This window comes from Thamnophis elegans, chromosome 1, assembly GCF_009769535.1.
Source record: "Thamnophis elegans isolate rThaEle1 chromosome 1, rThaEle1.pri, whole genome shotgun sequence".
Lineage (NCBI taxonomy): Eukaryota > Metazoa > Chordata > Lepidosauria > Squamata > Colubridae > Thamnophis > Thamnophis elegans.
Window position 1 is genome coordinate 129544997 of NC_045541.1, and position 22224 is coordinate 129567220.

General features: G+C 37.8%; 1 protein-coding gene across 1 annotated transcript in view; it reads left to right on the forward strand.

Annotated features, from left to right (window-relative positions):
• MIPOL1 (mirror-image polydactyly 1) overlaps positions 1-22224 on the forward strand; it is a 150408-nt gene that overhangs the window by 22671 nt on the left and 105513 nt on the right. Inside the window, 3 exon segments of the mRNA XM_032232614.1 lie at positions 1478-1612; positions 3545-3578; positions 3838-4008. Of these exon segments, the coding sequence (XP_032088505.1) occupies positions 1478-1612; positions 3545-3578; positions 3838-4008 (340 nt within the window).

Consider the following 22224-nt stretch of genomic DNA (forward strand, 5'->3'; position numbering starts at 1 on the left):
TTTTCCTAAAAATGGTTTGAGATGGACAATTTGATGCAGCAATTAAGGCATTGAATGAAAAACCAGTAACTTTTAGTTCTTGTGATTGTCACTCTTTTACAGCCCAAAACATTTCATGGAATATTTTTTGAGGAAAACATATATGCCACTTTTAGTTGTACAAGAGAAAATCAGGATATAAATCTCATAAAATACTAACTATTTTAATACCTTTTAAATACCTTTTGAAGATGCAGCTTCAGCTAATGCTAGTTGTTCAAAACACAGCTTGCGTGTATAATAATACAGTTTTCTCCAAAATTGTAACAAATTTGTCAGCAGTGTTTTTATCTGTAACCTGCTATATTTTGATTGGTTTTTTTACTTTTTAATTATGTTTATTGTACTTTCATTCCTCATTTTGCTCTAGAATCCTTTGGAGAAGATTTGCATCAATTGTGATTTAAGACTGGGCTATTATTTTCAGACTAAATAAGTACCCCATATTAGATACCATGATGTTAAAGAGGAGAAGGAGGGGGAGGAGGAAGATTAACTCTTCTATGATTTCAGTGATCTTGTCTTTATAATCTCGCATAGTTGCATACTATAACAACTAAATTTTTGCAATATCATTTCTCACTAAAAATCATGTAAAAGTTTGCTAATGGACCAAAAGTTTGGCCAATTTTGCATTTTCCCATCAAAAGTTTCATAGGCAAACATCGGAAAATACAAAATTGGTATGAGTTCAAAAATCTCACAAAAATTTGAGATTTGCATGTAGCTTGTCATGATATTTCAGACATTTTTAAAAAAACATTGTTACTGATTCATTTTAAACACGGGGAGGGGGATACCATCAGATTTATACAGTATTTCTTACCCCTTTACCCTCATATTCAGGCAAATATATAGAACCAAGGCGAAGAACAAATGCAATGAGTCTGCATCATGTCCTTTCTTTTACTAGAACTTTTCCCTAAAAAACGCTCAAGTTGCACTCCATGTGGAAAAAGATTATTCAAGTAGATGAGCCTTTGCTCTGATCCAGCATGGTTCTTTTTACATGGCAGCTTTAGATACAGCTTGGCATCTAGTAGAATCAGCATTTCCTTAAAACAGTGTTTTATAATCTTGACAACTAGCAAGGCTGGGCGGGGGAATTCTGGGAATTGAAATCCACACATCTTGAAGCTGCCAACATTGATAAACAGTGCCTTAAAGGAAAAACAATTCATTGAATGCTTTCATCTCTTTAGCATACTTAAATAACATATCTGCATTAAGTTCAGCAATTCCTTCATTTAATTTAGAAAATTTTAATTGGGTCCTGACTAATATGGGTGTCTGTCTGGAAATGATTAATATGGAAGACATTATAATTAGTTCCCATGGATAAATAAATATCTATTAATTTAGAAAAGTTAAAAACTGCTATAAAATATATAAATTTCCTTTGTGGGTCATACTCATACAATACATCCATTTACTATATTGCAGCTCTGGTAGAAGAAATTCATTCCGCACAACACGCCCATGATGAAGCCATCATGGCTAGGCTGAAGTTGGCCAGTGAGGAGAGGAATGATGCGTGTAAACAAGTAAGGCTACTGGAACAACCTCTCAAAACGTATGTACACATCTTATGCTTTATTCTGGCTGCTGAATGTCCACTGTCTTGTGAGAAAGCTGTATCTATCACACTTTCTTCATATGGCCATTATGCATATATGTATGCTCTACATACCTAATTCCATGCATACAGGCACACATTTATTTATTAGCTCCTAGTTTGCTATACATAGGAGAAAGTAGGAAGTACTTGGTGATATTTTTTTAAGCAATTATATAATGTTTCTAAGCTCTAGTTTGTGAAAGTAGCTTGTGAGGAATCTCTGTGGGCACATTCTCTTAAATTCTTGATTCTCCTCCTTGGAACGATTAGAAAGAGCTACATTTCTACAGGTCTTAAACAGGACACTGGTTTTATTTGCTACAGTTTAGATTAATTCACGTGTGATCTCAATCTTCATCCTGACATAGACAAGGTGATGATTGACTGCATATGTAAGAAAGGGTATTGATTTATGCATGGATAATTAAAGGAAATGTCACATTTCATCCAGGGGTTCAGAGTTTGACTACTAAGTTGTGAATTAGAAGTCTTACTTTATAGGAAGACAATTAGATCTTTTGAGGCCACTTTTCCATCAGAAATAAAGTGAAGCAAAATGAAGTATTTTGTTAATTTGAAATAGAATATTTTTTTCTGTTAAATTTACTTTATCTGGAAACCTTTTTTAAAGATGTTGCAAAATGATCCATTAAGTTGTTAATATGCATTTTTCTATGTTTTTGTTTATGCTATTTTTCAAAATATAGACATTTTGCAGTTTTCCTTAATGTGTATTTTATATTATTATATTATTTTCACAATAGTTACAGATATATTTCTGTAGTCTGATTTTTTTTGCATGTGGGCATGACAAAGTTTGAAAAAAATCTGTAATTTTAAGGTGCACTGAGTTTTCATTTGAAGTGCAAAATTAGATAAGCTTGCATAAAAGCACGAATGGAATGACTCCACCATCCCGTGCTGCAATATTAATAGGTAATTGAGGAATGCTATGCAGTATTTCTACCGCCTGCAGACTCTAGCTTCGTAGAAGCCTCCTAATCCCTGATTTGCATGATATCATAACTTGATTACTTGCTTTACTGATTGGTATAATTCAATTTTACGGAAAGGTTAAAATATATTTACAAGCTTTTCATTCAACCTTTTATAATGTTATATCTCTTTATTCATTACCATTGGTTTGGAAATGAGGTAGAACAAACGTTTTGAGCTAATACCATGCAGTTCTGCAGAAAGGTTTTGACCGAGCTAGTAACAACTGAAAAATGTGTCAGCTGAAGAAAATAGGGGCCCAAGTCTTTGTTCTTATCACATTGTTTCAGTCTGATTGTTTGGGGTTTTAGAGAAAGTTTAATTTCTTAAATTACTGTTAAGAAGTAAAAATCAATAGACTTTGTTCCACAGACTTATGATGGCAATTCCATGCAAATGTTCTTGAAGATTAATTTCATTAAAAACAGTGAGTCTCGGACATAGGTGTTAGGATTGGAGAGCTAGATATTTTTATTTTGCTTTGGACTTTGTTTTTTTCATGAAGGATGTGATAAAATTAAAATATATAATTTCTGCTGGAAGTTTATTTATGTATTTCAGTGGGTGCAGAATTAAATAAATAAAAGGTGCTTCGGTGCCCCTGCCGCTGGGGAACTTTCTTCATCTAAGCACATATGAACAATTGATCCTTGTAGTCATATATAGCAGTAAACATTAATAACTTAACATTCTGAAGTCAGTGCTGAAGATATGGAGCATTATTGAAAGATGGAATCGAGCAGGTGGCACTTTAATATGTTCAGTGTCATGGTTGACTCTAAAGACCAGTAGAATGAAATTACTTGAGGGTTCTAAAGATTTAAAAAGCGAATTCATTTTGCTGCACTAAGGAAATGCTACTGATCAGGCTTTCTGTGTCCTTTTTTCTAGGCTAGAAAATATTAACCCTGAAGAAAATGACATGGTAAGCCATTCTCTGAGGAGATTTCTTGATGTCAGTCTTATATCTTAGAGGCTTAAGTTCAATTGAGTGGGTTTCAGAAACTAAGATGTGGGAAAAAGAAGAATTGACACACTAATAATGTACATCTTTGCTGCAGTATGAAAATTCAATAACTTCACTCAGTCAATTTACAATTCACATGTGCCTATTAATTAAAACCCTATATTAAATAAAGTATATTAAAACTTCTTGTCTGACTAACATAGAATGCTGTTGGTAGACATTACAGGAATTACTGAACAGAATAAACAATGCAGACACCGGTATGGCGATATGGAGGACAGGAACTATAATTGTCGATCGCATATACAGGACCCAGAAACAGAAAAAGAAAATAACAGCTGAAGAAATTAATGCATTGATAGAAGAGCGAGATGCTGCACTGGCTCAAGTAAGTCTATGTTAGTTTATTTGCATCCATTCGCAGATATACCACCTCACCATCATTGGCAAAAATATGGAGGGTTTAATTTTTAAAAAAAATCTTGATAACCCTACAAAAAATATCACAGTGAAATAAGTTGTACACACACAGAGACATAAACGCATTCAATGCTGAATTTTTCAAAGTCATTTTTGAATTAATTTAAAATTATATAAGAAGTGGAAACTTCAAGAATTTTAAACTTTGAAGACTGAATCTAAATTCCAAATGTCATTGGAAATCAAAAGTGGGAACATGTAGAAAGGGGAAAAATACATTTAATAGAAACAGGAATAAAAGGAACAAGAAACTACATACTTATTTTTAAAATGTAAATGCAAGTAGTGAATAAAAGTGATTAAAGCTGTTGAAAAGCAACTCTGAATAGAATATTTATGTTGACCCTTTTTCCCAGAAGATTACTTTCCAGAAGAAGTAGGCTGCAAAGTGGACCCTCTATAGAAATGTGCTATTTCGATAGCGGATTTTTTTCTCTCTAAATTTTGTCTGTCTATTCTTTTTTTAAAATATGGAACACAAAAAGTGTAGGAGGAGACAACAGAAGGAAGGTTTATAATTGATCTATTCCACATTTGATATATTCAATATATCTTTTGCAATACATTTTCCAACATGCCTATAGAAAATTGCTCTGAATTATAAGTTGAAATGGTGCATAACTTCATCAGAAAGTCGGGTCCAAGCTTGTCTTTATAAAAGGCCTTTCTTTGAGCATTTTCTTGGCTCTGAGCTCTTGGCACCTTGAGATATGTACGTCTGTCACTGTAGTATATTGGAGTTTCAAGGAGATAGTGCAGGCCATAAATGCCACTTTTATCTTAAGTATACTGCACTCCAAATATTTGATTCCAAGCAGTACTGTTCTGCTTGATATATTTAAGAGTTAAGCCTATTTTATGGACTTCCCAGTTGTATAGTGCCAGGCAATTAACAATTTTATTACATCGGAACTTTCAAATTTTAGCTTTTAGTTTGTTCCAATAGAAGAGAGCATATGTTGCTCAGGGTTGAACTGTAGAGTCCTTGGTGCTTTCTGAAGTTCGTTATTTGCTTGCAGATATTTCATTACCCAACTAACTAATATAATCTTGCACACAAGTGTGGGGTTTGCTCCCTGTTTATATACAGTAGCTTGCCCTGCCAGTGTTGGTAAGAAAATTTTCTCCTTGATAATGCTTTGATTAAGGTATTATGAACCGTAGTGGTGCAGTGGTTAGAATGCAGTATTGCAGGCTACTTCTGCTGACTGCCCATTGCGAACAGTTTAGCAGTTTGGTTCTCACTGGCGTAAGGTTGACTCAGCTTTTCATTCTTCTGAAGTCGGTAAAATGGGGATCCAGATTGTTGTTGGCGGCAATATTCTGACTCTGTAAATTGCTTAGAGAGGATTGTAAAGCACTGTGAAGCAGTATAGGTCTACATGATATTGCTATGCTATTATACGCTTTTTGTCTGTTGGTGTTAATTCCTAATTCCAGGAAAAGTCGTATGTGGTTTTCCCTTGTGAATTTTATTCCTTTGAAAATGTTAGTCATTCATGTGTCTTCTCTACTTGTTCCTTTTTTTATTATGATGAAGGTGTCACTTGCATACCGAATCAATCAGTCAAAAGATATAATGAAAACTGTGTAATTTCAAAATTTATGGACAGACTCTTTTAACTGGAAAACCATGAGTATCATAAACCATATTAAATACAAAAAAGCTAAGGAATTCATGGAAATTCGGTATTTCCAAATTCCAGAATCAGCCATCAATCATCACATAGATATAAGCCACATTTACACAATGTTCAAAAAAAGCAATAAAAAACTGAAAATAAAACAAAAAGAACAGAATACATTCTCTCCAGCAATCAACACCCAAATAAACAGAAATTAAAACCAGATCAGCAATCAAGCAGAAAATTATACCTCAATTAAATAATTAGTGAGAGGAAAACCACACTTCCACCAATACTGGCAGAGAAAAATACTGTATTTGAACAGAGAACAAATTCCACATAAATAGCATTGATGATGTTACCTAGTCAGGTAATAAAATGTCTGCACACAAGCAACCAAGATCACAGCTCACCAGATATTCTATAGTAGTAGTTGTTTTCATGGTATTTAAGTGCATTTTGAAACTACCTTTAGTTTCTGTTTAGTCCTTATTTTTCTCTGAAGAGAATTTGACATACAGCACAGTATAATATTTATGTTCTCTACTGTTCTTTGTCCCAGACATGATTTGCCAAATAAACGACGGAAGGATTTTTATCTTGATGAAGAAAGGAATTAAGTTGTCCATGATCCTTTATTGTGTTGCTGATGTTGAGACAAATTATTATGAACTAGCTGGACAATTTGTGGATTATTGTCTTTAATAGCAAAAAAAGATTCTTCCATGCACCCCTAGTCCCCACCCCCGTGGTTTAATCCAAACATCAAATTTGGCAAGGTAATATTTATTTCACAGTTGATAGAAAATTAGATTGCTACCAGGCTACAAAAGGCTAAAGGCAGAGAATAGCAGCTGGTATCTTCCAGATGTTTTGGACAAGAATTTCCACATAACCTGGACAGCACACCTGGTCATCAGAAATGTGGGGATTTGTAATCCCCAAACTGGACAATACCAGTTTGAGTATCCCTGGCTGAACTTGTCCCTAGATCTATTCTATATGTATCACAGATAATGTGACTGCCAGATCTTATTTGGAATAAGTTGTTACTGGATATCTTTAGAGAGGACCAGTACTTGAACCTTACATGCTGACATTTATGCAAGTAGGCTATTTAACATTGCTTCTGAATGGATAGCTGTTAATATTGGCAACAGCTGTAGCCCCAGTGGCTCTTGAAGATCATTGATCAGTAAATTAAGGATTGGAGGGATATTTAAGAAAGATTGTGCTGTGGTGACTAACGTTGGGCCTTTGCCTTCAGTTCTAGTCATTTGGTATCAGACAAAAGACATTGCAGCAATCATATACTTTCATTATAGTTTGAGTTCAGCTGGCAAAATTTAATATTCTTTAGTAGCTACTGTAGTTGTTTATAAGTATGCAATTATGCCCTGGGTGATATCTGAACTAGTCTTGTGGGTATTGGCATTCCTGCCTTATATGATGCCAATTAAGTTGTAATTAGCTGATAATGAAGGTGCAAATATGCCCTTAGGAGTCTTAAATTAAAAGTGAAATTGAATGTTTTGAGTGTGGCCAGATACTTATTAAAAAAATGTATGTGTGCTATAGTCATCATAACAGAGTATAGTTTCTTCACAGGATTTAATGATACATGCATATATAATCAGTAATAGTTCACTAGATTACTGTACAAACATACAAATTACTTTTACTATGTGCAAAAACAAATAAAATGGCATAAATTCAAATATTTGATATCACATTCATATATATTTTCAAGTGACTATAAGCAAACAACAAAACTAAACATTGACAGCACTCTTGGTTATTCACTTTGTTTTTTTAGAAGAGAAAAACTGTTGACATTCAGTTGCCAAGTTGTATTTATTAGTGAAGAAGTACTGTGTGATCCCGTGGAATTTCTGTCATGGCTTTGCTCTTTGCAAAGGAAATGAGAAGACTGAGATAACGTGCTTAAATGAAAAAAAATATTTATATATCATTGGCATATATTATTATAAAAGCTAGTCCTTCTTCCCAGACATCTGTACTTCTGCTAATCATAAAAGGTATTGCTTACATAGCCCAAATGGGTAAATTGCTAGATAGCTAAAAGAACGGTAGAAAATAGACTATTATAGATCCTGTTTCTTCCCCCCCCCCCTTCATTTCAGAGTGATCAAAACAATTGGATTGTTTAGGGGGGTGGGAGAGAAAAAGATTTCTAATTAGCTCTTCCTCTCAATGGCTTTGGTTTGAATAAATGCATTTGCCAGTAGTGGGCAGTGTGATGAAATAACTCAAAACAGCTGCTGGCCTTTTGCCATTTACACCTTCTGAACAGGAATGTTTAACATGAGCAACTTGGCAGCCGAGCTGAAACCTGGTAACAGAGGAAGGGCTACTGCTAGTTTTCTCTTACTTGTTTGGGGGCAGAGAAATGGTTATTTTTCCTTTGCAAACAGGGAGTTCAACATTCTGAGCTGGGTGTTATTTTTTTCTTATACTCAGGACCTGTGATTACAGTCTAGCCAAAAGGCCAAAGATATTGAATTTGTTTTGTTGTGGTGGTTGTTAAAAGAAAAAAAACAACAGGTTTTTTTATAGCTGGTATGGCACTATTTGATACTCAGCACTGAAGCAATAACGTAATTGGCAAGCAAACCTGGTTTTCCAGCTCTGAATAGTTTGATCACATCCTGCTTTGCAGGAACATGCTCATGACTTTTCATGAGCAAAATTGGCACTTAACCAGTTCATCTGAAAAGAACTCAAGTCCCTTTCTCTAATCCTGGCATACTGCTTAAGGGGCCTGCAGCTCCTGAGGGAGCAAAGGTTTAAAAGTAGCATAGGTGACTTGCCCACCTTTCTCAGTCCCAGATAGCAGCTGATAAACAATAAGTATCAATAGAACTTGTGTGTTAGCTTTAAAACAACCTTTTCTAAGGGTCAGCTTATCAAAGGGAAGCATAACCGTCTTTTTTTCTTTTATACTTCCAAAGCATTCAAGCATTTTCGCCACAGGCAATTGAGCATTTCTCATAAAAGATCTGTACTATGAGGTACAGTAAGGGATTCCCCCCAGCAGTACATTAAAAGCTTTTAGAACTTGCCTTAAGACGCTTAGAATCAATCTTGAACTATAAGATGGATGGTAAATGAATTTGTTAAATAAGAAAGAAAGAAAGAAATAGAACAGGAATAAAAAGAGGGACCTTCATCTAGATTTAGGAATCTGTGCATTTTACTTTGAAACAGGCAAGTATTTAATGTCATGCTATTATATAGGCTATTTTAAGATATATTGAGAAGAACTTTCCTTATCAAGGACCAAGTGTTAGAATGTTAGATTAGGACTGGGCATATCCAGATTCCAATTGTCATCCAGAAAGTTCAGGACATATTGGTTAACTAGCAGTTAACTGAGTGTAAAGGCTAGATCCGTGATGGCGAACCTATGGCACATGTGCCACAGATGGCACATGGTCACAAAAGCTTAGTTCTGGCACACATGTGTATGCCAGCCAGCTGATTTTCAGGCCTTCTGGGCCTACCAGAAGTTGGGAAACAGGACGCTTTCAGCCTCCGGGGCTTGGGAAATGCCATTTTGGGGAGAGCAAAAAACGGACCTTCCGGTCCGACCAGAAGTTGGCAAACAGGCCATTTTCAGCTTCCGAAGGGCACCCAGGGGGAGGCCTTTTTCACCCTCCCCAGGCTCCTAGAAAGGATCTGTAGCCTGGGGAGAGTGAAAAATGGGTCCACCGTGCCATCGTGTGCCAAAAGTGGGAGGAGCACAGGGGTTTGTGCATGCATGTGCAGGGGGAATTGTGCGCAAATGCACGGGGGGAGAGCACATAGAATTATGACTGTGTGCGCACACACACTTCTCCCCCGCACTCCCCTCGTTTTTGGCACGTGGTGGCAAAAAGGTTAGCCATCACTGGATTAGATGTTTCGAAACATCTTTTCCAGAAGAACTCTTGTGTGTTTACACCATGGTCTCGCCTCCTGCTTTAATCTCCAGGAGACACATGGTTTTTACATCCTGACCCTGATACGTAAGAGAAATAGGACTCTCAAAGTTTTTGCTACTTTTATACCAATTAAAAAGTAAAAATATAACAGATAGATTAATTTCATTAGTGGTCATGTAATGTGAAGACATGTGAGTAAATGATTCAACCTTTCCTTTTCATATATTTGGAAAGAGACCAATCTCACAAGAGATGAAAAAATCATGTTTTATTTGGAAAAAAAAGAGATAACAATAAAATATTTTCCCTTTAAAATAAAATGTGGATAATTAATGTTGATAAAGATAAATGATGGGGCTGTTTAAATTACAGTGATACACTTGCCAACCTAAGAGGATATTTATCAAAAGAATTGCAGTGATCCTAGTTGACCATATATGCCTCTAGTCTGTTACAAATGGTTCATATAGCAATTTAATATTATAGACTGCAAAAATATTGTAAACAAACATGCCCAGCCTGAAAAATTAGTAAAAGATTGAGGTGCTGCTGCCAGCTCAATTTCCCAGAGAAATAAGAACATTGGACTTGACTTAGCACCACACAGAAAAAAGAAAGGGGGACCTAATGCAAATTCCTGGTTTGACTGGCACCTAATTCTATTGAAAATAACAATTTTCCAAACCAATGTCATTCTGCTTTATTTACTGGGACTTTCTCCAAATTTCTGAGGATTCTCCTTGCAATTGTATTCTCATGAGAAGATGGAATACCTCTTCTTCCAAAGCTTCAGTCATCAGCCTTCCTCCCAAGTGCTGTCTCCTGGATTTAAACCAGTTGGGCTCCTCTTTTTCCACCTGAAGTAAGATCTGGAATAAAGTGTGCATAAGCAGAGCATGTCTCTCTCCCTCAAGAAAATGAATAATATTATGTGCCTGAGTTTTCAACTTGTGTGAAAGTGACCTTTAGCCGGTAAGCATCTCTCAAGTATCTTTGGGTTCTCCCAGATTGGTACACTATATCCTAGAGTCTAGACCAAGTTGCATCAATAGTATTTTATGTGCAGAATAATAAACAATACAAAATCCATCAAAAATGAAATTCCATGGAATTCCATGGACCAGGACAATGTCCTTTTTGAAGTGTGCAATATTCTTTCCTATCAAAAGTGATGCTTTTGTGGAACTTTGTCACGAGTTGAGACTTCCTTTTCTCCTTCTTTTACAGCCCACAAATCTATCCTTAAAGGTCTTACAAGCTTCTAGAGTACATTTGCCGAGGCATTATTGAATACACATCATAGTTACAGTCCGGAAAATGCCAGGCTTAGAAACAACATGGATATTGTTTCCTTGTAATTGTCTTTATTTAATTAGCTTTGGTTGTATTGTTAATGTACTTATTCGCTTTGATTTGGTTTATTATAGTTTATTTGCTCTCAAGTTTCTGTTTTTATAATTGCTCTAAACTGTTATGAGTCATGACATTTGGCAGTATATACATTCAATAAATAAATACCTTCAGCAGATATAGGCTGAAATTGTCCAATTTAAAAAAGCAGTTTGAAAATCTAGATGTGATTTTTAAAAAGAAAAGAATGTGGCTTGAATTATATGAGTTGTGGAAGAGATTTGAGTTCAAAGCTGATCTCCGGCAAATATGAGTTTGACCTCTGTAACTAGTTTGTTTGTCTCAGATTTAAAGCTTCAGTAAATCTCATGGGGAGTTTTTCAGGGGAGTGGGAAGGAGCCAAGATTAGCTCAGAGATGCTTTCCCCACTTTGTCTGATAATTCATGAATCATCCCAGCAAGTAAAGTAAATTAATGTAACAATAAAAAATGCACAGTAAAATTAAAGGCTTCTTTGTTAGGATTTAATGTTGAAAGTATTCATTATAAAAAGTGTTTATATAGCTGTGACTGATAAATATGAATTTAAAGAAATGTAAAAAGGACTTGAAATCACAAATTTGGAAGAGGCCATATCAGGCCATCTTCCTGATATGGCCAAGTCTATCCCTCTGCTCAGTGCAGGAATCTATGATGGATGGTGCTTCAATCCTCTGCTAAATGCATCTGATGACAGGGAACCTGCCAACGTCCTGGGAAATTGCTCCCATTCAGTTGGAATCTGCCTTCCACATTATTCTGTATCCTGGAATGACTGAGAATAAACCTTGGTTTTTAAGGTATTTGAAGGGTGCCATCACACCATGTCTAGTTTCTCAAGGCAAAATATCTGTACTACCTTCATTTTCTTTTCATACAATGTCAGTTTCTAGCCTGTTTTCACTCTCATTTCCTTCTTTACTGCAGTCCCAATCCATCTAAAACTAAATAATTTCCAGCTTTGGTCTTGCCCTTCATCTTTCTCTTCACAATTTTCAGATAAAATCACTTGTTGGAGAGTCAGTCCAAAACAGTTGAGGAAATCTTTCTACATTTCCTATTAGTACTTCACCATTACTTTGAACAATTAATTCATTTATTCTTTTTGTTTCCCACTTTAGTTTTCCTAACATATGTGCAATTCTGCATTACTTGTGTGTGCTCTTCCTTGGTGACTTCTCCTTTCTCCATGTATCTTTTTCTTTCTTTCTTTCTTTCTTTCTTTCTTTCTTTCTTTCTTTCTTTCTCTCTTTCTTTCTTCCTTATTTTCTTTCAATGTCCTTAGCCACCTGGAAAACAGTTCTCCAGTACACAATAGTAGAAATAGTGGGTAGTTTTCCTTTCAGTTGGGTTTCAGGCCTGGTTACGGCACCGAAATTGCTTTGGTCGTGCTGATCGATGATCTCTGGCGGGCGAGGGATAGAGAACATTCCTCTATCCTAGTGCTTCTTGACCTCTCAGCGGCCTTCGATACCATCGACCATGGTATCCTTCTGCGACGGTTACAGGCACTGTTCCCTCTAAGGTGCACGGCTGCGCGGCCGCGCACGTGGCAAGAAAACCCCACACAGCAGTTTTTATCTGCCGCGCAGAGATTTCTTTAAAGCAAACGTGGGGAAGTCCTTTGCAGGCGGCTACAACAGACTTGTTTTGAAGAGCATGGCTCTTCAAAGGGGGATTCCTTCCTGTGAGACCCCGTCCAGAAAATGCGGGGAGCGGCAGCGGAGCCCCGGGGCTGCTTCTGCTGCGACCGCTGGACTGTGGGGCTTGGAAGGGGGTGGGAAGAGTGGCAGGGCTGGCGGTGGCCGGCAGTGGCAGGCTGGTTCGCCTCCTCCTCCTCCAAAAGCACTGCCGGATTTCCGCCCAATGCTGCAGGGGCGCCAGCAGGAGCTTTGGCGGCTTCACCTCAGCCGCAGTGCTGGGCAGCAAATGTGTTGGTGCTGTTGGAGGAGGAGGAGGCGGCGGCAGCAATAGCACCTGAGGACAGGACAAGAAGCAATGGAAACTTGTCAGAAGGAGACTCAAGCTGGAAATAAGGAGAAATCTGACAGTAAGAACAATTAAAATCAATGGAATCTTAATTCATTTGCTACAGGTTTTCAAAAGACTGGACGACCATTTGTCTCAGATGATATAAAGACTCCTGCCTTGGACAAGGGGCTGGACTAGAAGACCTCCAGTATCCCTTCTGATTCTATGATTTTAAAAACCACAAGCTTTTTACAGCTCGCTTGCAACTTTACCAAATTTAATTCAGCCATTTCCTTTTGTTATTAAATGGGTATTGCTAATTCAATGCACATGCGCTTCGCTTTTAAGATGCTGAAAAAATCCCCATGACCTGCAACAAAATTCATTCTTCCACTCTTATCTTGCCCTAACTTCTGATAAGTTCCTGAAATATAGATCTATAAAATTTAGTGAAAATATTTCTATCTATTTTAATACAGACTCGTAAAACAGATTGGGACAAATGACATTAGTGCTCTGGGATAATAGCAGGTTTACTCTATTTGGATTTTCAGATAAAAGGTATCGTTTGTGCTAAGTTCTAACAATGTAGTTCTCTAATGTAACTATGAAACAGTCCAAATATATAATTCCCCTCAGGGAGGAATTCTGGGAGTTGAAGTCCACAAGTCTTAAAGCTGTCACGTTTGAAGACCCCTGGGGGTTTTTTTCCCTAAAGGGTTAGGGGTGCAAGGGTCTTGTAACAACAGCTTTAAGACTTGCGTGCTTCAAATGCCAGACTTTCTGAGCCAACATTTTGGTTGCTAAGCAGGAGCGTTGTTAAGTGATACTGATATTATATAACACTTTTAATTAAGCGGGTACCTTGAATAAACATAACTTTGAGTTTCAAATAATACTGATTTCGTTGTTGTCTTAGGTGACATCTGTGAAAAAAATTCAGGTGCTCAGGCATGAAAATATGCCGCTCAAACACTATACTTTTCTGCTCACACTGAAAAAAAATTAGAGGGAACATTGGTTACGGGAGGTGGGAGTGGGAGGCACAGTCTTAAGGTGGTTCTCCTACCTCTCGGACAGGTCGCAGTCGGTATTGGTTGGGGGACAGAAATCGACCCCTAGGCCCCTCAAATATGGGGTGCCGCAGGGTTCGGTCCTGTCCCCCCTCCTATTTAATATCTACATGAAGCCGCTGGGTGAGATCATACACCGGAACGGGATCAAATATCATCAATATGTGGACGATACTCAATTGTATCTGTCCGCCCCGTGCCAACTCAGTGAAGCAGTTGAAGTGATGTGCCAGTGCCTGGAGGCTGTCAGGGTCTGGATGGGAACGAACAAGCTTGCACTCAATCCAGACAAGACCAAGTGGCTATTGATGCTGCCTCCCAAGGATGGTCCAGATATTCCACCTCTTAGCCTGGGGGGTGAAGTTATACACCCCTCGGAGAGGGCCCACAATCTGGGTGTCCTAGATCCACAGCTGACATTAGAACACCATCTGTCAGCTGTGACCAGGAGGGCCTTTGCCAGGTTCCCCTGGTGCACCAATTGTGGCCCTACCTGGACTGGGAGGCACTTCGAATGGTCACTCATGCCCTCATCACCTCAAGACTGGATTACTGTAACACGCTCTACATGGGGCTGCCCCTGAAGAGTGTTTGAAGACTACAGTTGGTTCAGAATGCAGTCACACGAGCGATAATGGGACTACCTAGAACAGTGATGGCGAACCTATGACACGCGTGTCAGTGCTGACACGCGTAGCTATTTGGGGTGACACGCACAGGATTTCATGCGATTCATCCTCGGCTCCTGCACGGCCGCCGAGGATGAAAGAATCTGTGCTGGAGGAACGGGGGGGGCGGGACGTGTGATCTCCCCCGCCCACACTCACTTACTGTATCGCCGCCGCCCCTTTCTGAGCGCAGGGGCTGCTGGTAAGGCGTGCATGCCGTGCGCACACACGTCATCAGCGCGGCGAGGGAGGACCCGCAGGAGAGGAGCGCGGGAACAGTGCGCACCTCTCTCCAGTCAGGCCGACACAGAGAGTCTACTCCTGGTTAGTTAAAGAATTCGCCCTCCCCCTCACTTATCTCAGTTCACGACAGGGCTGTGGAGTCTGCTGCTTCCAGCTCCACGTCCTCATCAACATGCCGCTCCGGCCCGCCCCCGCTATGAATATTCATATTCTTCGCCCTCGCGTCACTAGGAATATTCATAGCAGGGGCGGGCTGGAGCGGCATGTTGATGAGGACGTGGAGCTGGAAGCAGCCGACTCCACAGCCCTGGTTCACGGCACCCCAAACAAGTTCAATAATATCAAGGGCAACATACGAAATCGACTGATGAACAAAGAAGTTACTAAGCAGGTATGTTAAATAATTTGTTTTTGGTTTATTAAATACAATTATATATTGCAATTATACATTTTTGTAGTTTAAACTATAAATTGCGCAAAATTATGTTTTGTCGAAGTGACACACAACGCGAGTTATGCTCGATTTTTTGCCGATTTTTGACACACCACGCCAAAAAGGTTGCCCATCACTGACCTAGAAACACCCATGTTACACCTATCCTCCGCGAGCTGCACTGGCTCCCCATTGGTTTCCGGACGCGCTTCAAGGTGCTAGTCATTACTTTTAAAGCCCTACATGGTATAGGACCTGGCTACCTGAGAGACCGCCTCCTGCCATTCACCTCCCAACGACCAATAAGATCGCACAAGTTAGGCCTCCTCCGGGTGCCGTCAACCGGACAATGCCGGCTGGCGGCCCCCCGAGGGAGGGCCTTCTCTGTAGCTGCACCGGTCCTGTGGAACGATCTACCCGTAGAGATCCGGACCCTTACCACTCTCCCGGCCTTCCGTAAAGCGACCAAGACCTGGCTGTTCCGGCAGGCCTGGGGCTGTTGATTATATCCAGCCCCACTTAGACTGAATGGAGGGTGTATTATTTTAATATTGTATCTTTTCTTAAATTTTTTAAATGCTTTTATCTTGCTTGTGAGCCACCCAGAGTCCCAATGGGAGTGGGCGGCATACAAATTTTATTAAACTAAACTAAACTAGTATCACAAGTCATCTTAAACCAGATATAGTTCTAGGCATGGTCATTTTAACCAATTTTACTTCCATATTTATGGAATAACTCAATAGTTAATTGGTTCAGTGTTTAAATCAAAACAAAACTTACAGCTTTGTGGTTTATCTTAATGCGGTGCATGATCTTAACCAATGATTGTAATATATAACCATGGTTCACTAGATAATTTTTGAATTTGTGGAACTTTTTATGAACTTCAGTACTGGTATTTGTATAATATTCTGAACTTTAGTAAAGTAGAATAGCATCAATTGCTAACATTTCCAGCTATGACAGGAAAGAAAAATTGAAAACTTCAAGAGCCCATGACAGTCTAGAACTAAATAGAACAAGCATTTGAGTTATTGCAAGGTATACTCCCATATTGCTATATGTGAGAAAATATAACAGAGTTCTGTGCATGCATCAGAATCATCCTTGGTCAAGTTGTCATCAGGGAAAACTAAAGAAAAGGCCTTTCACAGCATTGATATCTAGGGCACCTTTAAAATCTTAAGGACTGAATGTAAGATTTTACAAATGGGATTTACAACAAATGGCATGCAAAGCCTTACATGGCTTGGGAACAAATTACATTCAGCTTCATCATCCTATCCACCTTGTGGTCTTAGCTTGTCAAAGGGCATCTTTTACAAATCCCATCATTAGTACAATACATTGCGCTTTTTCTTTGTGGCTGCTCAGCAAGAAGGGGAAAGCTTGTCTTTCTAGAACAGAAAGCAGATAAGTTGTTATCTCATAAATTGGATTAGTGCTTAGAGACAAAATTACTATGAGGAAGGAATAAAGTTAATTAACACCTATCAGGAAGCCTATGGAAAGGTTGATGTCCTACCAAGAGAATTGGATCAATTTGAGCAGAAAGAAAATCATATTAGTATATTAAGTGGGATGTTCGGTTTCTATCTTCAAGCAAGATCATTTCTGGGAATACGAAATTAGCTGGAATATGCAAAATATGCTTGTGATAGATTTTATTATAAAATTAATATATATTATATTATTATAACTGAGCCAATAAATATAAATAATAAATTGTGTTTTGTAAAGGTTGCCTTCCAGCAACTTCAGAAGTGTCTTCTTCTACTTTCTATAGCAATAGCACTTAGATGTGTATACCCCTCCATTGTGCTTTGCAGCCTTCTTTAAGCAGTTTACAGTGTCAGCATATTACTTCCAACAGTCTGGGTCCTCACTTTACTAATCTCAGAATGATGGAAGACTGAGTCAACCTTGAGCCGGTTAGGATCGCTCTCCTAGCTATGAACAGAGTTAGCCTGCAATACTACATTCTAACCACTGCACCATCACATCTCCTTCGATATTGCTTACACTATTCTGATTTTGTGTTTATGTGTCTGTACATGTATATACATATGCTTGCGCATATACATACAGTGTGGAATCCCAGAATTTTTCTCTTCTCCCTGCCTACACTTTATAAGCTTTTTACATAGTGTCACCAACTATCTAAATATGCAGCTATGAATATTTTTGAAGTCATTAGCCTATTTTGTTGAATTCTCCATTTATATTCACAATGTTAGCAAAATTCTGCCTTGGGATGCTAGTTATTTGTTTTATAAAATCACTAGTTGTATCTGTTCAAATAATGGTGTTGTGTGAAAATTGCATTTGTCTAGAGTTTCAGGGTACAATTGAACTATATCTTTAATTACAAACATTAATTACTTTTTAAAGTGTGTGATTCATCTTCTCTCTAATTCCTAAGAACTATTCTACCTTTTAAAAAAAGACTTTAGGAAATATCCCAAATTTGCATGAAAAGCTTGTTGGATTAATTGCTGTTTGACACTTCTATAGTAGTGTTAAGCACTAAGTTCATCAGAGCAAACTCCCTAACCACATTTTGGAAAGAATTCAAATATTTAATTTTGGAACCTTGGGAAGAAACAGGAAATAATTTTGTATTACTTGTAGTTTATATCAGCTTTTTTTTAGAAAGAACTCTGTGTATTTACAAATAGTGTACAGTAATATTACATAGCTCAAAATAAATATGTTTCATTTTCTTAAAGAGAAAAATAGATGGATCCTTTTATTCTTGGATTCCTTCTCTGAGTGATTCCAAAGGAGCAAGTCAGAAGGCACTGGTTTGGGCAACTTGACTAATGAACTATGAACTTTGTCTATTCTTTCTATGCTTAGGGACTCATTTGAAGGGGGAATTGGCCCAGCCTGTGGTTCAGTTTTGATAGAACTATTTGCATATGCAGAAATTTTACCCTATTTATATGAATCAATGATTTTTCCTTTGCTAGGATTGTGACCCCACTCCTAACGTTGTCATAGTGAGAGAAGGAGGAGCGCATTCCACGCATACTTTTGGCTGAAGTCAGATCTCAGATTACTGCAGCAGGCTTGGGAGGGGTTCACCTCATTGGGGAATGTGATTTATGACACAGATTGAGGGGAGGGAAGGAACATGGTTAAAGTTCAGCTATAACTCAAACAAAGCTTAGACCTGACTGCAAAAAGATCTTGCCTATGGTGCTCCTAATAAATGACTAGTTTTATATTGAAACTTGACTCAATACTCATTAATCAATTAGGGCATTTTTAGGAAACCTGACACCTTATCTAAGTCCTACTTTACAGAAAATTGGTAGGGCTACCAAAGAACAATATCATATTTGAAGGACTCTTTAGATAATTTAAACATAAAGAACCAGTAGAAGAAAAGCAGGCCTTTCAAGGTCTATTAGCAGTTCATACTGAAAGAATAGTCAAATAGGGTAGATCAATTTGGCAGCTTTCTGCACCATGGAGAAATGTATTGCTTTTTTATTTACATTATAGTACTGATTTCTAACTGTGTGTATACAGACAAATAAGTGTTCTATCACTTATCTAGTCTTTGGTTGAAGTGGAAGAGGCTAGCCTAAGATTACATGGACATATTTGTTCTGTTGAACAAAAGAACTGTGAAGATTACATGCTGTATTGTTCTAAAACTGAAGGATACCATATGCTATACAACTTTGTATGCTTTGCTTTAAACTCTGGAAAGGAAAATTAGATATAAATGTACTAAATTGATTCAAAACTCAACCAGTGTAAGAAAAATATTTTATTTTGAATCCCAAAAATAAAATGTTTCCTGTAATTCCTTTTTAGTTATTTGAACTTGAGGAAGTAAAATAAAATCTTTTCCCCTCATTTTGTCATTATGAATCGCATTTATGCATTTCCTCTTCTGATGTCATTCAGTTATAGAGAATGTAGAAAAGAGAAAAACTGAAGTAATAAAACAAAGCAGTCATTGAAGTGCTTGATCAGTGAACTTCAGCAATAAGGAAATGTATAAGGAGACCTGAAAGGTGCAAATCTGAGAATGAGGAAAGACAAAAAAGGGTGTGGGGACTCTCCCACACTATGGATTTTTCATGTAGTTTCACTTATGAGTCAATTGAAAGAGCTTTTGCCCATATAGAAAGTCAGTTTGGCTTGGTGAATTGTATCTATTTGTTGTTGTTAATTGTGAAGTTGTGTCCGACCCATCGCGAACCCATGGACAACGTTCTTCCAGGCCTTCCTGTCCTCTACCATCCTCTGGAGCCAATTTAAGCTCAGGCCTACTGCTTCAGTGACTCCATCCAGCCACCTCATTCTCTGTTGTCCCCTTCTTCTTTTGCCCTCAATGTTTCCCAGCATTAGGCTCTTCTCTAGTAAGTAAATCTTCATAGCAGATCCTTAAAGTGATTTGGGCTGAGAGACAGTCAATGGTCTAACAATATCTAATGAGCCTTCTTGGTTATATAATGGCTTCAATTGGTCTGCCCTAATCTAGCCAAACATACCTCATTACATTAGCCTCATATTTATCTAGCGATTTGAGCTTTACATGAAAGTAACTGATACAAGTGAGAAGTATCTTACTCTTTGATATTACTTTGGCATTGTTAATACTGGGAGTTTGTTCTTCTTTTAAGCTTTTAAGATATAAGGCAACAAGAACAAAAACCATAAATCCATACAATTACATCATGCTTCCATATTTGTTTTTCATTCCTTTTAATTCCATGTTCCATGAGGAAAAATTGCTCTGGCATATCCCAAACTGCTTTTAAAAATCTGGGCTGAGACACATGGAGGAAGTGGGAAAGCTGGAGATCTAAAACAAGTTTACATTTAAGGCAATCTTGGATGGATGGATAGACATGATATTCAAGCCCTTGGTACTGATTAATATAGTGATAAGTTGCACTGAAATCAGAAGGCTTTCTTTTGGTAATACATAACTATCATTGTAGTCTAGAATATTAAGAGAGGTCTGGTGGTTAAAAGTCTGGAGAAATTAAATGGTTCAAGAAGACAAAAATATTATGGGTATCAAAAAGAAACATGCTATATCTTAATATAACTCCTCTCAGCCTCAAAGAAATCGTCTGGGACCCTTGGGCAGCTACAGTAAAACTTCTAGTAGACTCCAAAATCCCTAGAGGGAGAAACCTTTTTTGCCTAATTTATGTGATTTCCACAGTTTTAAGAGTGGACACTGGACAATGTATGTATGTTTGCTTTGCACTGCTATTATTTCTAATTTTATTTTGGTATTTTTGCATCAAAACTTTGTACCAGAATCAGTGACTTTGCCACTAAAATTTTGGTGGCCCAGTGTTGGCCCATTGTCCAGGAGATTGGCTTGTTTATTAAGTGGAAATGAGTCTGCTTTACCTTGCAGACATTTGAAGACGCCCTTTCACTCTTGTTTTGATATTTGCACATCCAAAAACATGTAGTTGGAAATTTAGGCATGTCCGTGTGCCCTGGGGGCTGCAGGTATGATCACAGGAAGCTTACAAAGTGTAGTTGTCCCTTCCTATTATGGATAAATGCAATGCAAAGTGCATGGTGAAATAAAAAGTAAATGAGGTAGAACAAAACTAAAATAACTTAATTTTATATGCACCCCATGTAATGCAGAAACATTTTCTAAGTGCTGAAAATCTGATTTTCAATCTGACAAAGAGCCACAACTTACTGATCAGGGGTAAAGAGCAACTATACATTCCCTCAGTTCTGTAGTCTTGCTATATTTTATTTCTAGTTCAGCATTTTCATGAAGATATAATTACCTAGAAAGACTATTAAAAATTGTATGCATGTACCTATTGCTCATACAGCTAGATGATGTCTCTTAATTGACCTTAGATAATCTGGAAAAATTAAGTAGAGCCAGACTTGACTTTACTTGGATGGGAGAACCAGTAAATTCCAAGACTGTAATATAGACAGAGAGGTTAAACCTTGGAAGAACCCAGTGGCAAACAACTACTATGTGGTTGCCAAGAAAATTACATAATTACCAGGAATCAAATTTGATTCAAAAGAGACTTGGCTTTTACCTATTACAGTACAGTATTCGTTTGATGCTAGTCTTTGCTAGAAAATCCCCTACTGGCATAAATGCAAAGGCTTTAGGGACAGATTCTGTCCCTGCCAGCAGGTAATAGAAGTTCCAGTTTAACTTGCAAACATCAGATAAAAAGCTGCATTTATCACATGTATTTTAGTCTTCTGGCGTAATCTCGGAATTCACAGCATTTGCAGATCTTTTTTATTTTTATTTTATAACATCTGAGGTATAACAGTGCTTACTTAAAACACCAAAGCGAAAGTGAAATGCATAGAAAAGCTTTATAAAATTGCCTTGTGGCCAAATAAACAGAGAAAGAATTGCTGGAATGCTGTTTACAGAGCAAGGAGCTTGTAAAGCAGTGATGAGAGAGAGAATAAGGCTGAATGGCCAGCTTCTACCCATGGTTTTTTTTTTCTAGCCACACCCACACTTGAGTCTTCAGTGAATGCCTCCATCCCCTGCAGTCTCAATTCCTACATTGGGATTCCCCCACCCCAGGAAGGACTCTTTTAAGTGGAAAGACCTGTCTTGACATGTCATTAGCCCCAAATACAGTTCTTCGTATCACCATTTAAAATACATTCACTCTATCCAGACTGCCAAAGTTGTTAGCAGATTTGGCAGCTCAGATTTGGCACATCTCAAAGGTTTTTGTTTCTCTTGTTTTTTCATGGAAGCGTATTTGTAATTGGAAGTAACAGA